This window comes from Microcaecilia unicolor, chromosome 13, assembly GCF_901765095.1.
Source record: "Microcaecilia unicolor chromosome 13, aMicUni1.1, whole genome shotgun sequence".
NCBI classification, from domain to species: Eukaryota; Metazoa; Chordata; class Amphibia; order Gymnophiona; family Siphonopidae; genus Microcaecilia; species Microcaecilia unicolor.
The window spans coordinates 29,274,458-29,289,856 of record NC_044043.1 but is presented as its reverse complement, the minus strand read 5'-3'; the positions used below and the strand labels follow the sequence as shown (position 1 = coordinate 29,289,856).

The 15,399-nt window shown below is 42.3% G+C and overlaps 1 protein-coding gene across 1 annotated transcript in view; it reads left to right on the top strand.

Annotated features, from left to right (window-relative positions):
- The first annotated feature begins 417 nt into the window (after positions 1-417).
- The window catches only part of LOC115482440 (exonuclease V-like), a 35,485-nt gene continuing 20,503 nt past the window's right edge, over positions 418-15,399 (top strand). The window contains exons 1-5 of the mRNA XM_030222188.1: positions 418-1,026; positions 3,279-3,351; positions 7,443-7,720; positions 9,890-9,994; positions 11,528-11,700. Coding sequence (XP_030078048.1) covers positions 885-1,026; positions 3,279-3,351; positions 7,443-7,720; positions 9,890-9,994; positions 11,528-11,700 — 771 coding nt within the window. The 5' untranslated portion in view covers positions 418-884. The remainder of the gene's footprint in view (positions 1,027-3,278; positions 3,352-7,442; positions 7,721-9,889; positions 9,995-11,527; positions 11,701-15,399) is intronic.

Here is a 15,399-nt window from a genome sequence, read left to right as displayed (position 1 = left end):
GACACTGACACTCTTAAGAATTAACTGAAAAAACGTGAAGAAGCCTAGTGGTTAGAGTGGTGGACTTTGGTCCTGGGGAACTGGATTCGATTCTCACTTCAGGCACAGGCAGGTTCTTGTGACTCTGGCAAGTCACTTAACCCTCCATTGCCCCAGGTACAAATAAGTACCTAAGCCGCATTGAATGGGAAAGCGCGGGGTACAAAAAAAAAAAAAAAAACACCAAAACGGAGCAGAAGAGTCTGGCCATGGAGATGGAGGTAGTTGCAGTGCTGCTGCTCTCTGGAATTGATCATGTCACTCATGTGAGTAGAAGAACCACCAGACCTAGGAAACCCTACGCGCGCCTGTCACCACGGTAACCGAGCTCACGTGACACGAGGGTGATGATCATGTGACAGCAGGGGAGTAGCTAGGAGGACCTCTGTGCCTACGGGGATTTTTGTTCTTTGTTTTCAAATTCAATCCTTCTCACTTTATAAAGTAGCCCGGAGTTTAGATCGGCCAAGAAATTATAGAAGGTTAAAGTTTGCCTTAGCACAAATTCTCTTTGCAACCGGTTGATTGTCAGTGGAACAGTATTAGATATGCTGCTCTCTTAGGTCTGGGCTGGGGAGGTCTCTTATTTTCAGGGTGTCCCTGTATGTTTTATTGCACTTTTTGCCGTTAAAAATTTGTGTTTTGCCTGGATTCGGGGGGGGGGGGGGATTCTGTGTTGCTCCCACAGAAGAGGGGCGAGCAGCGAAGTATGTAGCTGCGATAAGAGGCTAGAGAGCCTTTTTAGTTTTGACCTAATAAAGCAGAAACCGCCAGCGCTGAAGCTTCCAGAAATGTCGCAGTAATATAACCGAGCATTGTACAGGAGTAGTTTGCACGGTCTCGTTATGGCCACTCCAGATCTATCCAAAGAGGAAAAAAGCGAAGTAGAAGAAGACACCGTGGAAGAGTGTGGAGATGGATTTTCAGATATGAGTGATTCTGAGTTTTTACATTTGGATGATCTAATGTGGCCTGTACATTGTCAAGGTGAGCAAATAATGTATCCAGAAAGAGAAAAAAAAATGCACCCATCACTTTAGGCAGGGGTTCCCAGCCTCACTTATCAAGGCAGAGGTGGCCAAACTGCAATAAGACTGCAAGTTAGGTTTTCAGGATAAACGTAATTTTTATGAGTTATATTTTGCATTCGGTAAAGGCAGTGCTTGAAAAGACATCTCGTGTGTATTTATTATGACTGTACTATATTCTCACAACTCTGAGTCTTTTCGAAAGGCTACTGACCGCAGTGCCAGTTTGCATTATCGAAGACACCATCCACAAGTTTTAAAGAACAGCATACCGGGAAGTCAATTCTTTCGCCTACGTAGACTCTGCACCCATCAGCATGATTTTCAAGAACAAGCCTGTTCTATGATGATTCATTTTACACATCAGGGTTATCCTGCAAAAATTGTACAATGTGATGCTAAGCGTGCTTTTAATGTGTATCGGGAGGGGGGGGGGGATTTTCTCCTGTGCTGGGCGAGAATCCACCTCTGATATTTCAGCCAACTCCTTCCTGGGGGCTTGCCTCGCCTTTATACCATAAATGTTACTTGTCTTTTCCAGAATACAAAATATCTCTGCCATCGTTGGGGCCCTCTCCCTTTGTCATCTGGGGTCAGATTGCTTTATTAAAAGGTAGAGCAGCTTTTAAACTAGAAATGGGGGTGAAGGCCGACAGTCGCTCAAAAGCGCATGGTTTGGGATAAGGTATCGTTCAAAGATATCACCAAAACAGGGAAGACAGGGTATCCTGATAGTGATAAGTAGAAGATATTGCACTAAATGAAAAATTAGATATAATAGGCATCTCTGAGACCTGGTGGAAGGAGGATAACCAGTGGTACACTGTCATACCGGGGTACAAATTATAATTGTAGTGATAGGGTGGATCGAATTGGTGGAGGGGTAGCGTATATTAACGAGAGCCTTGAATCAAATAGATTGAAAATTCTGCAGGAAACAAAACACTTTTTGGAATCACTATGGACTGAAATGCCATGTGTAAAGGGGAAAAGGATAGTGATAGGAGTGTACTACCGTCCGCCTGACCAGGATGAACAGACGGATGCAGAAATATTAAAGGAAATTAGGGACGCAAACAAACTGGGCGACACAATAATAATGGGTGATTTCAATTACCCTGATATTGACTGGGTAAATATAACATCGGGGCACGCTAGGGAGGTAAAATTCCTTGATGAAATCAAGGACAGCTTTATGGAGCAGCTGGTACAGGAGCCGACAAGAGAAGGAAAAATTCTAAACCTAGTCCTTAGTGGAGCACATGATCTGGTGCGGAAGGTAATGGTGCTGGGGCCGCTTGATAACAGTGATCATAATATGATCAGATTTGATATTAGCGTCGAAGTAAGTATACATATGAAATCAAATATTTCAGCATTTAACTTTAAAAAAGGAAACTGATAAAATGAGAACGGTGAAAAAAAAAAAAACTTAGAGGAGCAACTGCGAGGGTCAAAATTTACATCAGGCGTGGATGCTGTTCAAAAACACCATCCTGGAAGCCCAGGCCAAATATATTCCGCATATTAAAAAAGGAGGACGGAAGACCAAACGACAGCCGGCATGATTAAAAAGTGAGGTAAAGGAAGCTATTAGAGCTAAAAGAAAATCCTTCAGAAAATGGAAGAAGGAACCGACTGAAAATAATAAGAAACAGCATAAGGAATGTCAAGTCAAATGCAAAGTGCTGATAAGGAAGACGAAGAGGAACTTCGAAAAAAAGATTGCGTTGGAGGCAAAAACACATAGTAAAAAATTTTTACATATAAAAGTAGGAAGCTGGCAAAAGAATCGGTTGGACCGCTAGATGACCGAGGAGTAAAAAGGGCGATCAGGGAAGACAAAGCCGTAGCGGAGAGATTAAATGAATTCTTTGCTTCAGTCTTCACCGAGGAAGATTTGGGTGGGATACTGGTGCCAGAAATGGTATTCGAAGCTGACAAGTCTGAGAAACTTAATGCCTGATTATTCAACACCTCTTTAGAAATATTTTCTCAGAAATCAGCATTTCTTTTCCCCTGCACTCTGATCTGGTTGCTGAGTAACAGTGGAATGATGATAATTTATGTAAGGCAGAGAACAAGTTGATATTTTTTTGTTGATGTCATTCAGATTTTTGACTAATGAATATGTTTAGAAACTAACTTTTTCAAATGACTCCGTACCATAGGATTGTAAATGCTTTTCATGCTTGTTTGTTCTCTTTCAAGGTGAAGCAGAGTCAAGTAAAAGAAACTACGAGGCTCATCAAAACCAAGGAGAACTCCAGGATACCTCTGAAACGTATGTAAAATACTACTCCTCATAGCAATGAATCTTTCCCCATGCTCACTTTTGGTAGAAGGGGATGGAGAGTTCTCATGCATTGCCATGCTATGCCCCCATCTCCGCTGCACACTGGCCATGCTGAAACTGATCGAGCTCTCCTTTACACACTGCAGCAGATGGTACGGCTGCAAATAAAACAGTCACAACAAGGGCGATGGAGAAAAGGGGGGGGGGCAGCAAATAATGTAAAAAAATACCACTTGATTGAACATCCAGGACTCAACATGAGCCGTGTTTCGGCTCACAAGGGCCTTCCTCAGGAGTCACTCAAATTGGATGTCTGAATAAAGGGTAAATCCTTTTGAACTGTCTGTAAAAGAACCTCAAAAATCGCTTGGACAAGGTTGAATATCAACTAGCAGCATAGGTACTAATGTACCTATGCATTATTTTATAGAATAGCATGTAGTACACATATGCACATAAGTGCCATTTATTCATATGGCGCATGTATACCCTGGAGGAGGGACAGGGGAAATATGATACAGATGTTTAAATACTTAAAAGGTATTAATATAGAAACAAATATTTTCCAGAAAAGGGAAAATGGTAGAACTAGAGGATATGAATTGAGGTTGCGGGGTGGTAGATTTAGGAGTAACGTTAGAAAATTCATTTTCACAGAGAGGGTGATTGATGCCTGGAATGCCCTCCCGAGGGAGGTGGTGGAGAAAAAAAACTGGCAGAATTTAAAATAGCATGGGCTGAACACAGAGGATCTCTAATTAAATATCGGCTCTAATTAGCTCATTCAGTTAAATTGAATGCATAGAATGAGGAATAATGCAAACAGAAGAAACCAGTCTTCGCAAAACCAAATACAGAAAACAAAAAAACAGCGAAGATGTCACGTCTGTGGCCGTGACCACCCTCAGACTTACCTTGCTCCTGGGGGTCAGCTTCCTAGCTGGCTCCTGTTTCTTCTGTCTGTCCTTTCTGAGCTAGCTCTGGCTCTCTGTGCTGGCTGCATCCAGCAGCATGACACTAATTGCCTCACTATACTGCACCTGTGGGTGTTGCCTGGGTTATCTCTCTCTCTCTCTCTCTCTCTCTCTCTGTGTGTGCTGGCTGCTTCCAGCATGACTCTAATTGCTTCACTACACTACACCTGGGTGTGGGAAGCCTCTCTGTGTTTTCACTGTGCTTTCTGCCTGCTCTGTGGTTTGTGCCTGAACAGCCTCCGTAGTTACTTAGAGATTGCTGCAGTGTGTCTCTGTTGTTGAAGGGCTTTATTATTCACTTAGAGACTGCAGCCTTTGCAGCGTATAAGGTCCCTGGTATGCTAGAGTGCTCTGTGCACTGCTACTTTGTCCAGTTCTGTGTGATTGTCTAGTGTTTGACTAGTTAGCTTGGGCACAAGCCTTGCTTGGTAGCCTGTGTACAGCTTACTAGTTCTTCTGTGGTTGCTCTATGTGAGTTCCTAGTGTTTGCCTAGTTAGCTTGGGCACTGCTCTGCTTGTTAGCTTGTGTACAGCTTCTAGGTCTTCTGAGTTTAGCCTCTGGTTTTCCCCGGTGGGGTTTCCTTGGGTTCTGGAGCTTCAGCCCTAGTCTTATCCTTTGCCAGTTCTCCTTGTTACTGGAGCTCCAGCCCTAGTCTTGCTATTGGTTCTGACCCTTGCCTGTACCTATCTACTGCTCTGCTAGCCACCTGCCCAGAGACTCCTGCTTTGAACCTTACCACGTCTGCCTCTGCCTATTGCCTATACTCAGATATTCTCTGCCAGCCACCTGTCTCGGACTATTGCCTGTACTCAGATCTTCTCTGCCAGCCACCTGTCTCGGACTATTGCCTGAACCCGGACATTCCCTGCCTGCCTGTCTCACGTTAGCCCAGGTTCCTGGGAGCACGGCTGGATCCTGACTCCGGTTGTTCCTGTTGCTGGTTCCAGTTCTGGTTTTCCTGTAAGCCCTACCGACTGCTCGAACCTGAGGGCTCAACCCTCGGGGAAAGGCAGCTAAGCGTAGGTGAAGCCTACTCCGGTGTGTTCCAGTCCCAAGTGTTCCAGTGCAGGACTCCAGTCCGGGGTTCCAGTCCAGCCTTGTCTCTTCTCTGCTCCGAAGGTGATCTTGCCTGCCACTGCCGCTCCTCGGCCGTGGTCCAAGGACTCACGTACCCAGGGTTCCCGGGGAAGAAACCTGACAGAATGCCAAGGTCCTCGAGAACACGACAGAAGATGACCAAAAAATAAAATAGAAAGGACGACGCTTCAGTTAAAAAATCAAATAAAACAATTTAATTAAATACAATAAAACGTTCGGTGAGTAAGACTCGACATAGCTGTGTTTCGGTCTATCTGGCCTGCATCAGGAGTCTTTTTGTCATCCGAAAGGTCACTTTATTGATCTTTTCACTATATGATGTGATAAATTTTCTTCGCCTTGCTGTAATTGTGCTATAGCAACTCTGAAAAGCACCTTCTTGTATTTCTCTTGTCTGGCGTCTAACTGTAAGTGTTAGTTTCTCAAATCCAGGCTAATACTTACGGTTAGACGCCAGACAAGAGAAATACAAGAAGGTGCTTTTCAGAGTCGCTATAGTACAACTACAGAAAGGCGAAGAAAATTTATCACATCATATAGTGAAAAGATCAATAAAGTGACCGTTCGGATGACAAAAAGACTCCTGATACAGGCCAGATAGGCGGAAACACAGCTGTGTCGAGTCTTACTCACCAAACATTTTATTGTATTTCATTAGGTCCTATGGTACGGAGTGGAGGAGTGGCCTAGTGGTTAGGGTGGTGGACTTTGGTCCTGGGGAACTGAGGAACTGAGTTTGATTCCCACTTCAGGCACAGGCACAGGCACTGGGCAAGTCACTTAATCCTCCATTGCCCCACGTAAGCCGCATTGAGCCTGCCATGAGTGGGAAAGTGCGGGGTACAAATGTAACAAAACAAAAATTGTTTTATTTGATTTTTTAACTGAATCGCCATCCTTTCTATGCATAGATTAGACACACACCCAAATTTGCATATGCAATTTTTAGCACTTTTTAAAGAATTAGGCTGTAACTGGTTTATATGGTAAATACATGAGATATGATCTCCTTTCAGAGTCTTTGTTACTGAAAATCAAGAAGCCATCTTTGGACACTGTGTAGTATGGTGAAAATAGAATGCATCTTGGGATCAGGATTCTCTAGTGGTGTGGAATAAAGCTTTTAAACCCAAGAGGATCCAACCCTGTTATTCATAGAAAAATCTCAACTTAGGCAGTGTTGTTTCCAAAACAAAAAGTTTGTGGAACAATAGCAAAGTTATAAAAAAAAAACCAAATACTTGCACCTCACTCCGAGTGCTTCAGTTGTGGAGTGTAAGATATTTTATGTAAATGAATTGGCTTGCAGAATTGGTTTCTCTGAACCATGGGCTGCACTGTAAGTTGGAAGAAGTTGTAGAAACCTCTCGCAAGCAGTCTAGCACCTGTTCTTCTGGACTGTTTTTCCTTCATTCTACTTTTTTGAGGTGTAACCAGAATTGCACACAATACTCAAAGCGGGTCTTATCATGGAGCAAATATAGAGTCATTGTGGTATTCCTTTACAAAAAATTCCGCACACTGAGCAGAAAATTTCAACATACTGTCCACAAAGACTTGCAGATCCTTTTCTTGATTGCTGACTCCTAACGTGGAACCCGGCATCATGTAACTATAATTTGGGTTGTTATTCCCTATATGCATCTCCTGGTATTTGTCCACATTAAATTTCATTTGCCATTTGAATACCCAGTCTCAAAGGATCCTTCTGCAATTTCTTACAGTCTATGTGATATTTAACAACATTTCACTCATTGTTCCTATTTTTAGATAATGTGTAAATATGTTTAAAATAACAGTACAAATCCCTGGGATATTCCGCTATTCACCTTTCTCCGTTACTTACTCCATTACTTAGCCCAAGATGACAGTAATTATCGAGGTCATGGCCCCTGGTATTTCTGCGTACTATCAGCATTAAATCAACATTGCATCTAAAGTACCTCTTCATTTTATAGAAAACATAATTTACATTTTTTCTTTTTTTGCTTTTTGCTTGCTTTAAGTGTCAACGCTGAAAATCCCAACTGCTCTACTGAGCTGCCTGAAGGATACTTGCAGAGAGTGGAGCACGGAAAGGAAACTGCAGGGAAAAGACAAAAGAGAAAATCGGATGCAAGAAATCCCTTGGAAAGATATCACATGAAGTACCTGTGTGTCACTGATCTGTGTGCACAGGGCTGGTGCGAGCAGCAGATGGTTTACAGCATAGAGTTGCCAGGCTTCCTTCAACCTGAAAGAGTAGCATTAATGGACAGAGGAGCTAGTATACATTTAGCTAGAGGTAATGTTGACATGGGATGTTATTATGCAAAGATTTCCACCTCGATACTGTTAAATACTGTTGTGCCTTTGCACCCTTTTCCAAGAACTCTCTCCTTGGCACCCTTTCAAGAGTGGATTTGTTCAGTTCTAGGTTTTCAGGGTATCCCTAATGAATATGTATGGAAAAGATTTGTATGCCTACTGCATCCATTGTGTACAGATCTTTCATGTGTATTTATTAGGGCTATCCTGAAAACCTGGTCTGCTCTTGCAGCCCTTTAGGATTGAACTTGGACAAGCCTGGACTAGGCTGATCAGTCCTCCTTTTGGGTTATTACATTGCATGGAGTTATAGTTCTAATCATTTTATCGATTTCCCTTACACAATCAGAGCTATAACTGTATGCAGTGGGACAGAATAAGTTCAATTTATTTTGATGTAACGCACCTTCTGAGCAGTTTACAATAGCACAATTCCAATTGCGCTAGAAGGAAAGGAACTACAATGAACGTAGGACGGAGAAAGAAGGGACAGAAGACAAAAACAAATTCCTGCATGCTCAGTCCAAAATGTCTGCACCACTCAGGTCATAGTGGTACAACAGGAAACTCACATACATCCCAAAACAAAAAGGTTTTCAGCCCAGACTTAAAATTGTCAACTCCACTTTAAAGACATCCAGGATGGCTCCATATTATCAGGTCCAGAGTCAGTACTCGTGTTGCTCCATTGCATCAGTGCACTTGTAATTCTGCTTTTCTTAAGAGAAACTGGAACTGTACAGCCACAGGTGAAGTGAGGTAGAAATGAAGACTGGCTCATCCTGACCTGGTGATCATAGGAGGCTTTGGAAGTTTGGAGTCATATATTAGACCAACAGAACTTTTATATGGTTTTGCTTTTGGAACCTTCTCACTGCCAATGTGGCATGCAAAAAATATTTTACGGTATGTCAGTAAAACGTCCTGTGCTGTTCATTGTTATAAAGTGGTTTTCATCTTATACTCCTAAAAATAGAGAAGACATCATAAGGGCCACTTGTCCCAGCCAATCTGTGAGCATATATGAACAACTTGATAGACCTTCCTATCAGAAACAGATCAATGTCATCACGAACATATCTCAATTTACACCTTCCCAACTGCAAAGGTATCAAATACAAAACCTTCTATGCATCAAGTTTCTCCTTTTTGGGTAGTCAACTTTGGAATGCTCTACTAAGCCCCATCCGAGCAATTAACAACTATTTACCATTCAGGAAAATGTTAAAGTCCCATTGTTTCAAGCAAGTTTACCCTAATGGACCAACTTAATTTTACCAGCCCACCTACAATACTCCTGCTCTGACGATGACACTGACTCTGACACTAATTATACCTTTCACCTCATTTTCAAATCCCCATGTACTCAATCTCCAATCTTTTCCTTTCCATCCTTTTTACCATATCCCTCCCAATCTCCTTCCATTTTACCTTTTTTATCCTATCCTTGTCTAACTTCCCTATTATAATTCATATATTCTTGGGCATTGTTGCCACTGTGCTTATCACAGTTTATAATATTCCTCTTACTTGTCCTTTGTAATGATTCTTTACTATGTAAGCTGTATTGAGCCTGCTGTATGTGGGAAAGCGCGAGGTACAAATGTAATAAATAAATAAGTGGCAGTACATGTAGCGTGAAGCCGCTCTCAGTAGAGAACTGAATGCTTAGGGGTCCTTTTAGAAAGCTGCAGTAGGAGGTGGCCTTAGTGCGCCCTTTCACTGGTTTTCCCCCTTACACTAAGGCTGTTTTTTGCAGCTGGAAAATGGCTGACTCTTCCATTTTCCCCAATTAACGGCCATGCGTAACATTGCCATTAGCGTGTGGCCATTACCAAATATTAGCACATGAGTCCTTACCGCCACCTACTTTGTAGGCTGTAAGAGCACTAATCAGCATGTGTCAACGTAGATGCGCTGACTAGCGTAGAAACGTCCACTCTGTGCTCTAGACACTCCCCCTCCCAGAAAAATTAAAATATTTTTAGCATGTAGTTTGCACGTGCATGTTCAGAATTTACAGGCAGCCCTTTTACACTGCATTAATCGATCTCTAGTGGTTACCGCAGCTTAGTAAAAGGGAGCCCTAAGTGAGAAAGCATAAGCCACGTTATCGATGTATCATTCCTGTGCATTTGTTTTTCAGAACTGGAAGTCCACGACATTGTGTCTGTGTGCACAAAGACGAGAGAAGATTCTTGGGCTGTAAAGTTCCTCAATCTTCTAACCACAATTTCAGTTTTGCAAGCAGGTTAGTAATGAAGGAAATCCAGTTTGCCAGTTTTTGTCATGTACAGTGTATTATCATGCATAAGAAATAGTTTTGTGGGGGAAGAAGCTTATTCTAAGCAAGAAAAGACAGCACTCTCTACAGCAGATCAACACCGTGGACTTGACCACATTTAGGAAATGTGTTTAACTGTTAACATGGCAGCTTGATACTCAGGGTTATGTTTGTTAAAGTACAGGAAATAGCATGGATTTTAGCCCACGCTAATGGCCATACCATTACATAGCTTCCCACTATTCCAGAACCTGTGGATAGTTGTGTCCGTCAACCAGCAGGTGGAGACAGAGAACTGAAAATGGAATTGAAACATCTCTCTCTTGGTATCCAGTCCAACTCCTCTGTATTTTCTATCTTTAGCAGGTGGATGGACACACTTTTCAGCCTCTGGTTCTGAGTGATTTGCTCCCCAGTTGAGTTTTGCAGGTGTCCTGACTCTGCAGAGTCGTATCTGGAGATCTTGAGATCCCTGTCTCTGGTGCCCTGCGAATTTACTTCTTCCCTCCCTTCACCTCTCCCCTGTTTCCTGTGGAGCTCTCTTTTTCCAGCATAACGACCTTTAAAAAAAAAAAAAAAGAGGAGAAGGAAAGAGATTTACTTGAAAGCTGTAATTCTATCAGGGTCTTCCCATTTCTCAAAAACATAGACTGCAGCTGGTTCAAAATACTTCCATTAAACTTCTTCATCATAGTAGGCTTGAGCAGGCTTACTCATCTTTTAGGAGGGGTTGACAGACCTTGTGATGCTTGTCCTGTACCCCCTAGGAAACCTCCCTGCCAAGGAAACCCTGTGCTGCATCCTTTAATCTTAGACACATCTGCATTTGTTAAGTGGTGTGCCAGGAGGGCAGCCTTATGGACCTTTTGACTTTGCCACCTAGTACTGTAAAGTATGTTCCACAGCGTTAAGGCGATTCATCCTTTCCACCACATATGGGTGTTACTGCATTTTTCTGCACTCTGGGAGTATTTTAAGTTGGCTGCTCTCAATTACGTAATTCTTGTTCTCTTGGAAATGTAAGTTAGACTGACATCCGGTTCAGAGAGGAGGTCTGCAGTCATACTGTACTGTTGAGAACACCTTTGGATTAATATGTTTTTTGAATGCCAACTGCTGGGGCTTAAAAAATTATCTATGGCATTCTGACTTTATCCAGATAGTTATTTAGTTAGTGGCTTTATATTGGCACTATGCAAATAATTCTGGGGACCACCCTCATGCTATATGTAATCATTTTCAGCAGTATTATCTGGATAATGCTGTTGAAAATCAATGACTAGCCTTGGTCCGGTGGGGCACTTATCTTTTCCTACAGCAATAACACTGTTCAGATTTTTTTAAATACATAAACACTGCAAATGTGAATAAGAAATAAGTTTAAAAAAACTATAAAGAACCCATCATGCAGCACAAAGAAGTCATTTTGCATAATTAGCACCACAATTCTGTATAGCAATAAAACGTACTCTGAGTACTGTATTCTGCTTTCAATTGTAGGTGGTCCCGTGCGAGAATGTCCAGTGTTTGGAGAAATTGATGGTATTTTCCTGGTTGGAGTCATTGATGAATTACATTATACTCCCAAGGGAGAGCTAGAACTGAGCGAATTAAAGACTCGAGGCCGACCATCTCTACCTACCAATGCTCAGAAGAGAAACCACCATTTACAGGTGTGACCAATAAGCATGGCACCATATTGTCTATCCAGTCAGCCTATGCATATCTCCCAGTTAGCCTTATGATTCTTCATTTCCCTCAAAGATCTTCTGTGCTTGTCCCATGCACTTTTCAATTACGATAGTGTCCTCTCCCCTGGAAAGCTGTTCCAGATATCTACCACCCTTATTTCCTTAAACCACTTTGGGGTCGATATTCAGAGCAATTTTAACCAAGCAGGTGCGGCTCCTAGCCAGTTAAATCACTGAATATCAGTACTAACCGCTAAAGACGTAGTTTGTGAGCAGTCCAGGGGCAGAAGCAGCACTTATTGAGCACTTAACCGCCTAAGGGCCTTTTTTAAAATTTGCCCTTTCCTTTCTGAGCACACTACCAGAACCCTCATCCACACTTATCACCTCTCGCTTAGACTATTGCAGCTTGCTTCTCACAGGTCTCCCACTTAGCCATATCTCTCCTCTTCAATCTGTTCAAAATTCTGCTGCACGACTAATATTCCGCCAATGTCGTTATGCTCATATTAGCCCTCTCCTCAGTTCACTTCACTGGCTTCCTATCCGTTTCCACATACTACTACTACTTAACATTTCTAAAGCGCTACTAGGGTTACACAGCGCTGTACAGTTTCACAAAGAAGGACAGTCCCTGCTCAAAGGAGCTTACAATCTAAAGGACAAAATGTGCAGTCAATCAATTTGGGGCAGTCTAGATTTCTTGAATAGGGGTATAATGGTTAGGTGCCGAAAGCGACATTGAAGAGGTGGGCTTTGAGTAAGGATTTGAAGATGGGCAGGGAGGGGGCTTGGCGTATGGGCTCAGGAAGTTCAAACTCTTATTGACCTATAAGTGCATTCGCTCTGCAGCTCCTCAGTACCTCTCTACTCTCATCTCTCCCTACATTCCTCCCCGGGAACTCCGTTCACTGGGTAAATCTCTCTTATCTACACCCTTCTCCTCCACTGCTAACTCCAGACTCTGTTCCTTTTATCTTGCTGCAACATATGCCTGGAATAGACTTCCTGAGCCAGTATGTCAAGCTCAATCTCTGGCCGTCTTCAAATCTAAGCTAGAAGCCTACCTTTTTGATGCTGCTTTTAACTCCTAACCCTTATTTTATCATCCTCACTTTAATATTCCCTTATCTCTTGTTTGTTTGTTTGTTTGTTTGTTCTGTCTGTCCAAATTGGATTGTAAGCTCTGTCGAGCAGGGACTGTCTCTTCATGTTCAAGTGTCCAGCGCTGCGTACATCTAGTAGTGCTATAGAAATAAGTAGTAGTAGTTTTACAAAGCTGCGCTACCGATTCTCAGTGCAGCAAATGAGAGGAAGCCCATTCAGTTCCTATGGGCTTCCTCTCATTTGCCGCACGGAAATCGTTTGCACGGCTTTGTAAAAGAAGCCCTTAGTTATCTAGACAAAATCAGGCTTCATAAAACTCAGTCCTATCTTTATCCGCTTTCACTTAGGCAGATAAGTGCTGAATATTGCACTTAACTGGATAAAGGATAGCCGGCCGCCCTAGCCTGGAAATTCAGTACCGGTGCCAGGACATGGGCTGGCATTGAAAATCAGGGCATAACGTCGGTGGTGGCCAAAAACCCACTGACCGTGGCCAGCTGAATGTCTGCAACGTTTCGTCTTCATCTTTGAAAAACCGATGTGCAGATGTATGGTCTGTGTCGGCTGTCCCTTTTGCTTGAAACTTCACTGAAAAGGAGATGGAAGCATGTAGGAAGATTTTGATTTAATAGACACTGCTGTAGAGCAGAGTCATTGTTGGTTGCTATTATGAACCTGGTGTACAGTTATTTGCATACAAATAAGCTGGCACTGCTGATTTCACTACATTTTTTTCTTCAGATTTTTTGAGACATTGCCCTCCTAGTTACCAGATGTTCCCAACTGGACATTTCTGGCAAAGTATTAGATCATATTACTTCTTTTTTAAAGGGCTGGAAAATTTGGGTAGTATTTGAGGGTTAATGGTCTATGATTAAATCATAGAAACATGACGGCAGATAAAGGCCATATGACCCATCCAGTCTGCCCATCCTCTGTAACCCCTAATTCTTCCTGTTCCTAAGCGATCCCACATGCTTATCCCATGCCTTTTTAAATTCTGGCTTTCAATCTTCAAGTGTCCAACCACCTATATATATACACAGTGCAGCTTAAATGCAAAACTTTTTTCAGTAGTGTTTTAACATTTTTACTTAACCTCAGCGATGTTCATTGCCAACCATAATTGTTTTGTATGGCAATGTTAACAACATCCATCATCTTCACAGGTCAGCTATAGCGTATTTAGCTTTCAAAATCACTCAATAGCTTAACTTTTTAACTTATCTTATTTCCGTTTATCATCGGACCCAGGGGTAATATTGTCCGACATATGTTTCACTCAAACCTGAGCTGCCTCAAGGACAGTCCCCCTGAGCGTTTATTCTAGCGCCAGCTCTGCTCTAACCTTGGCTTTTTCTACCTGTTTGAAAGCTTTAAGGTCATCAGACACAATCACCCCCAAGTCCCGCTCTTCCTTCGCACTCTGAAGCACTTCACCCCCTATACTGTACCGTTCCCTCGGATTTTTGCGACCCAAGTGCATGACCCTGCATTTTTTGGGAATAAACCTTAGTTGCCAATATTGGTCCATTCCTCTAGCTTCGCTAGGTCCTTTCTCATGTCATTCACACCCTCCAGGATGTCCACCCTGTTGCAGAGTTTTTAGTGTCATCCGCAAAGAGGCAAATCTTACCAGACAGCCCTTCTGCAATATCGCTCACAAAGACATTAAAAAGAAAGCCGTTTGAAATCACTAAAGTTGGGTGTATCACAAGATTCACCACTGTCACCCTTGCTGTTTAGTATCTTTTGCAGCCAGTTGGAGATATTGTTTATGCTTTTGGCATTCTGATTGTTTGAATATACGGATCTTGGGTGAAGATTACAGTGGGTCAATTAAATGTCTTAACAGCTGTTTGTCATAGACTAGATGAATTCCAGTGGAATGGATCTTAATGTGCATAAAATGGAATGGCTTTGCTTTGAATCATTGGATCGGACTAAGGTTAGGTGAAGATCATTAATTGACAATTAGATTATTCCGCTAAGAGTGTCTCTTGAAACTTTAATATTGCGGTTGGGTTAGGATGGAATTGAGCATGAATAGATGAGTGTAGTTAACAATGCGTTTGGTAAAAAAAAAAGACAAACTCTTTATGCAGGCTGTGGTGATCAGAGTTTTGGCAAACAAAAAAGAATATTTGAAGGATCTTGTTCCAAAATCTTTAATGCAGTGTATGGCCGTGTTTTGGCGCTGGTGCCTGCATCAGGAGTGACACTAGGCGACTGGAGATATTTGACTGTATTAAAAGTTTTGGAACAAGATTCTTCAAATCCTCTTTTTGTTTTGCCTCGCTCTCATGGGATTACTGTTGCATATTTGTGGGGTTTTGAATTCCTCATGGTGATGGCTGATGGCTTCTCTTCCTTCTTTGCAGAGAAGAGTAGTTCTGTTACATAAGTACACAAGTATTGCCATACTGGGAAAGACCAAAGGTCCATCGAGCCCAGCATCCTGTTTCCAGCAGTGGCCAATCCAGGTCACAAATACCTGGCAAGATCCCAAAAAAGTACAAAACATTTTATACTGCTTATCCCAGAAATAGTGGATTTTCCCCAAGTCCATTTAAT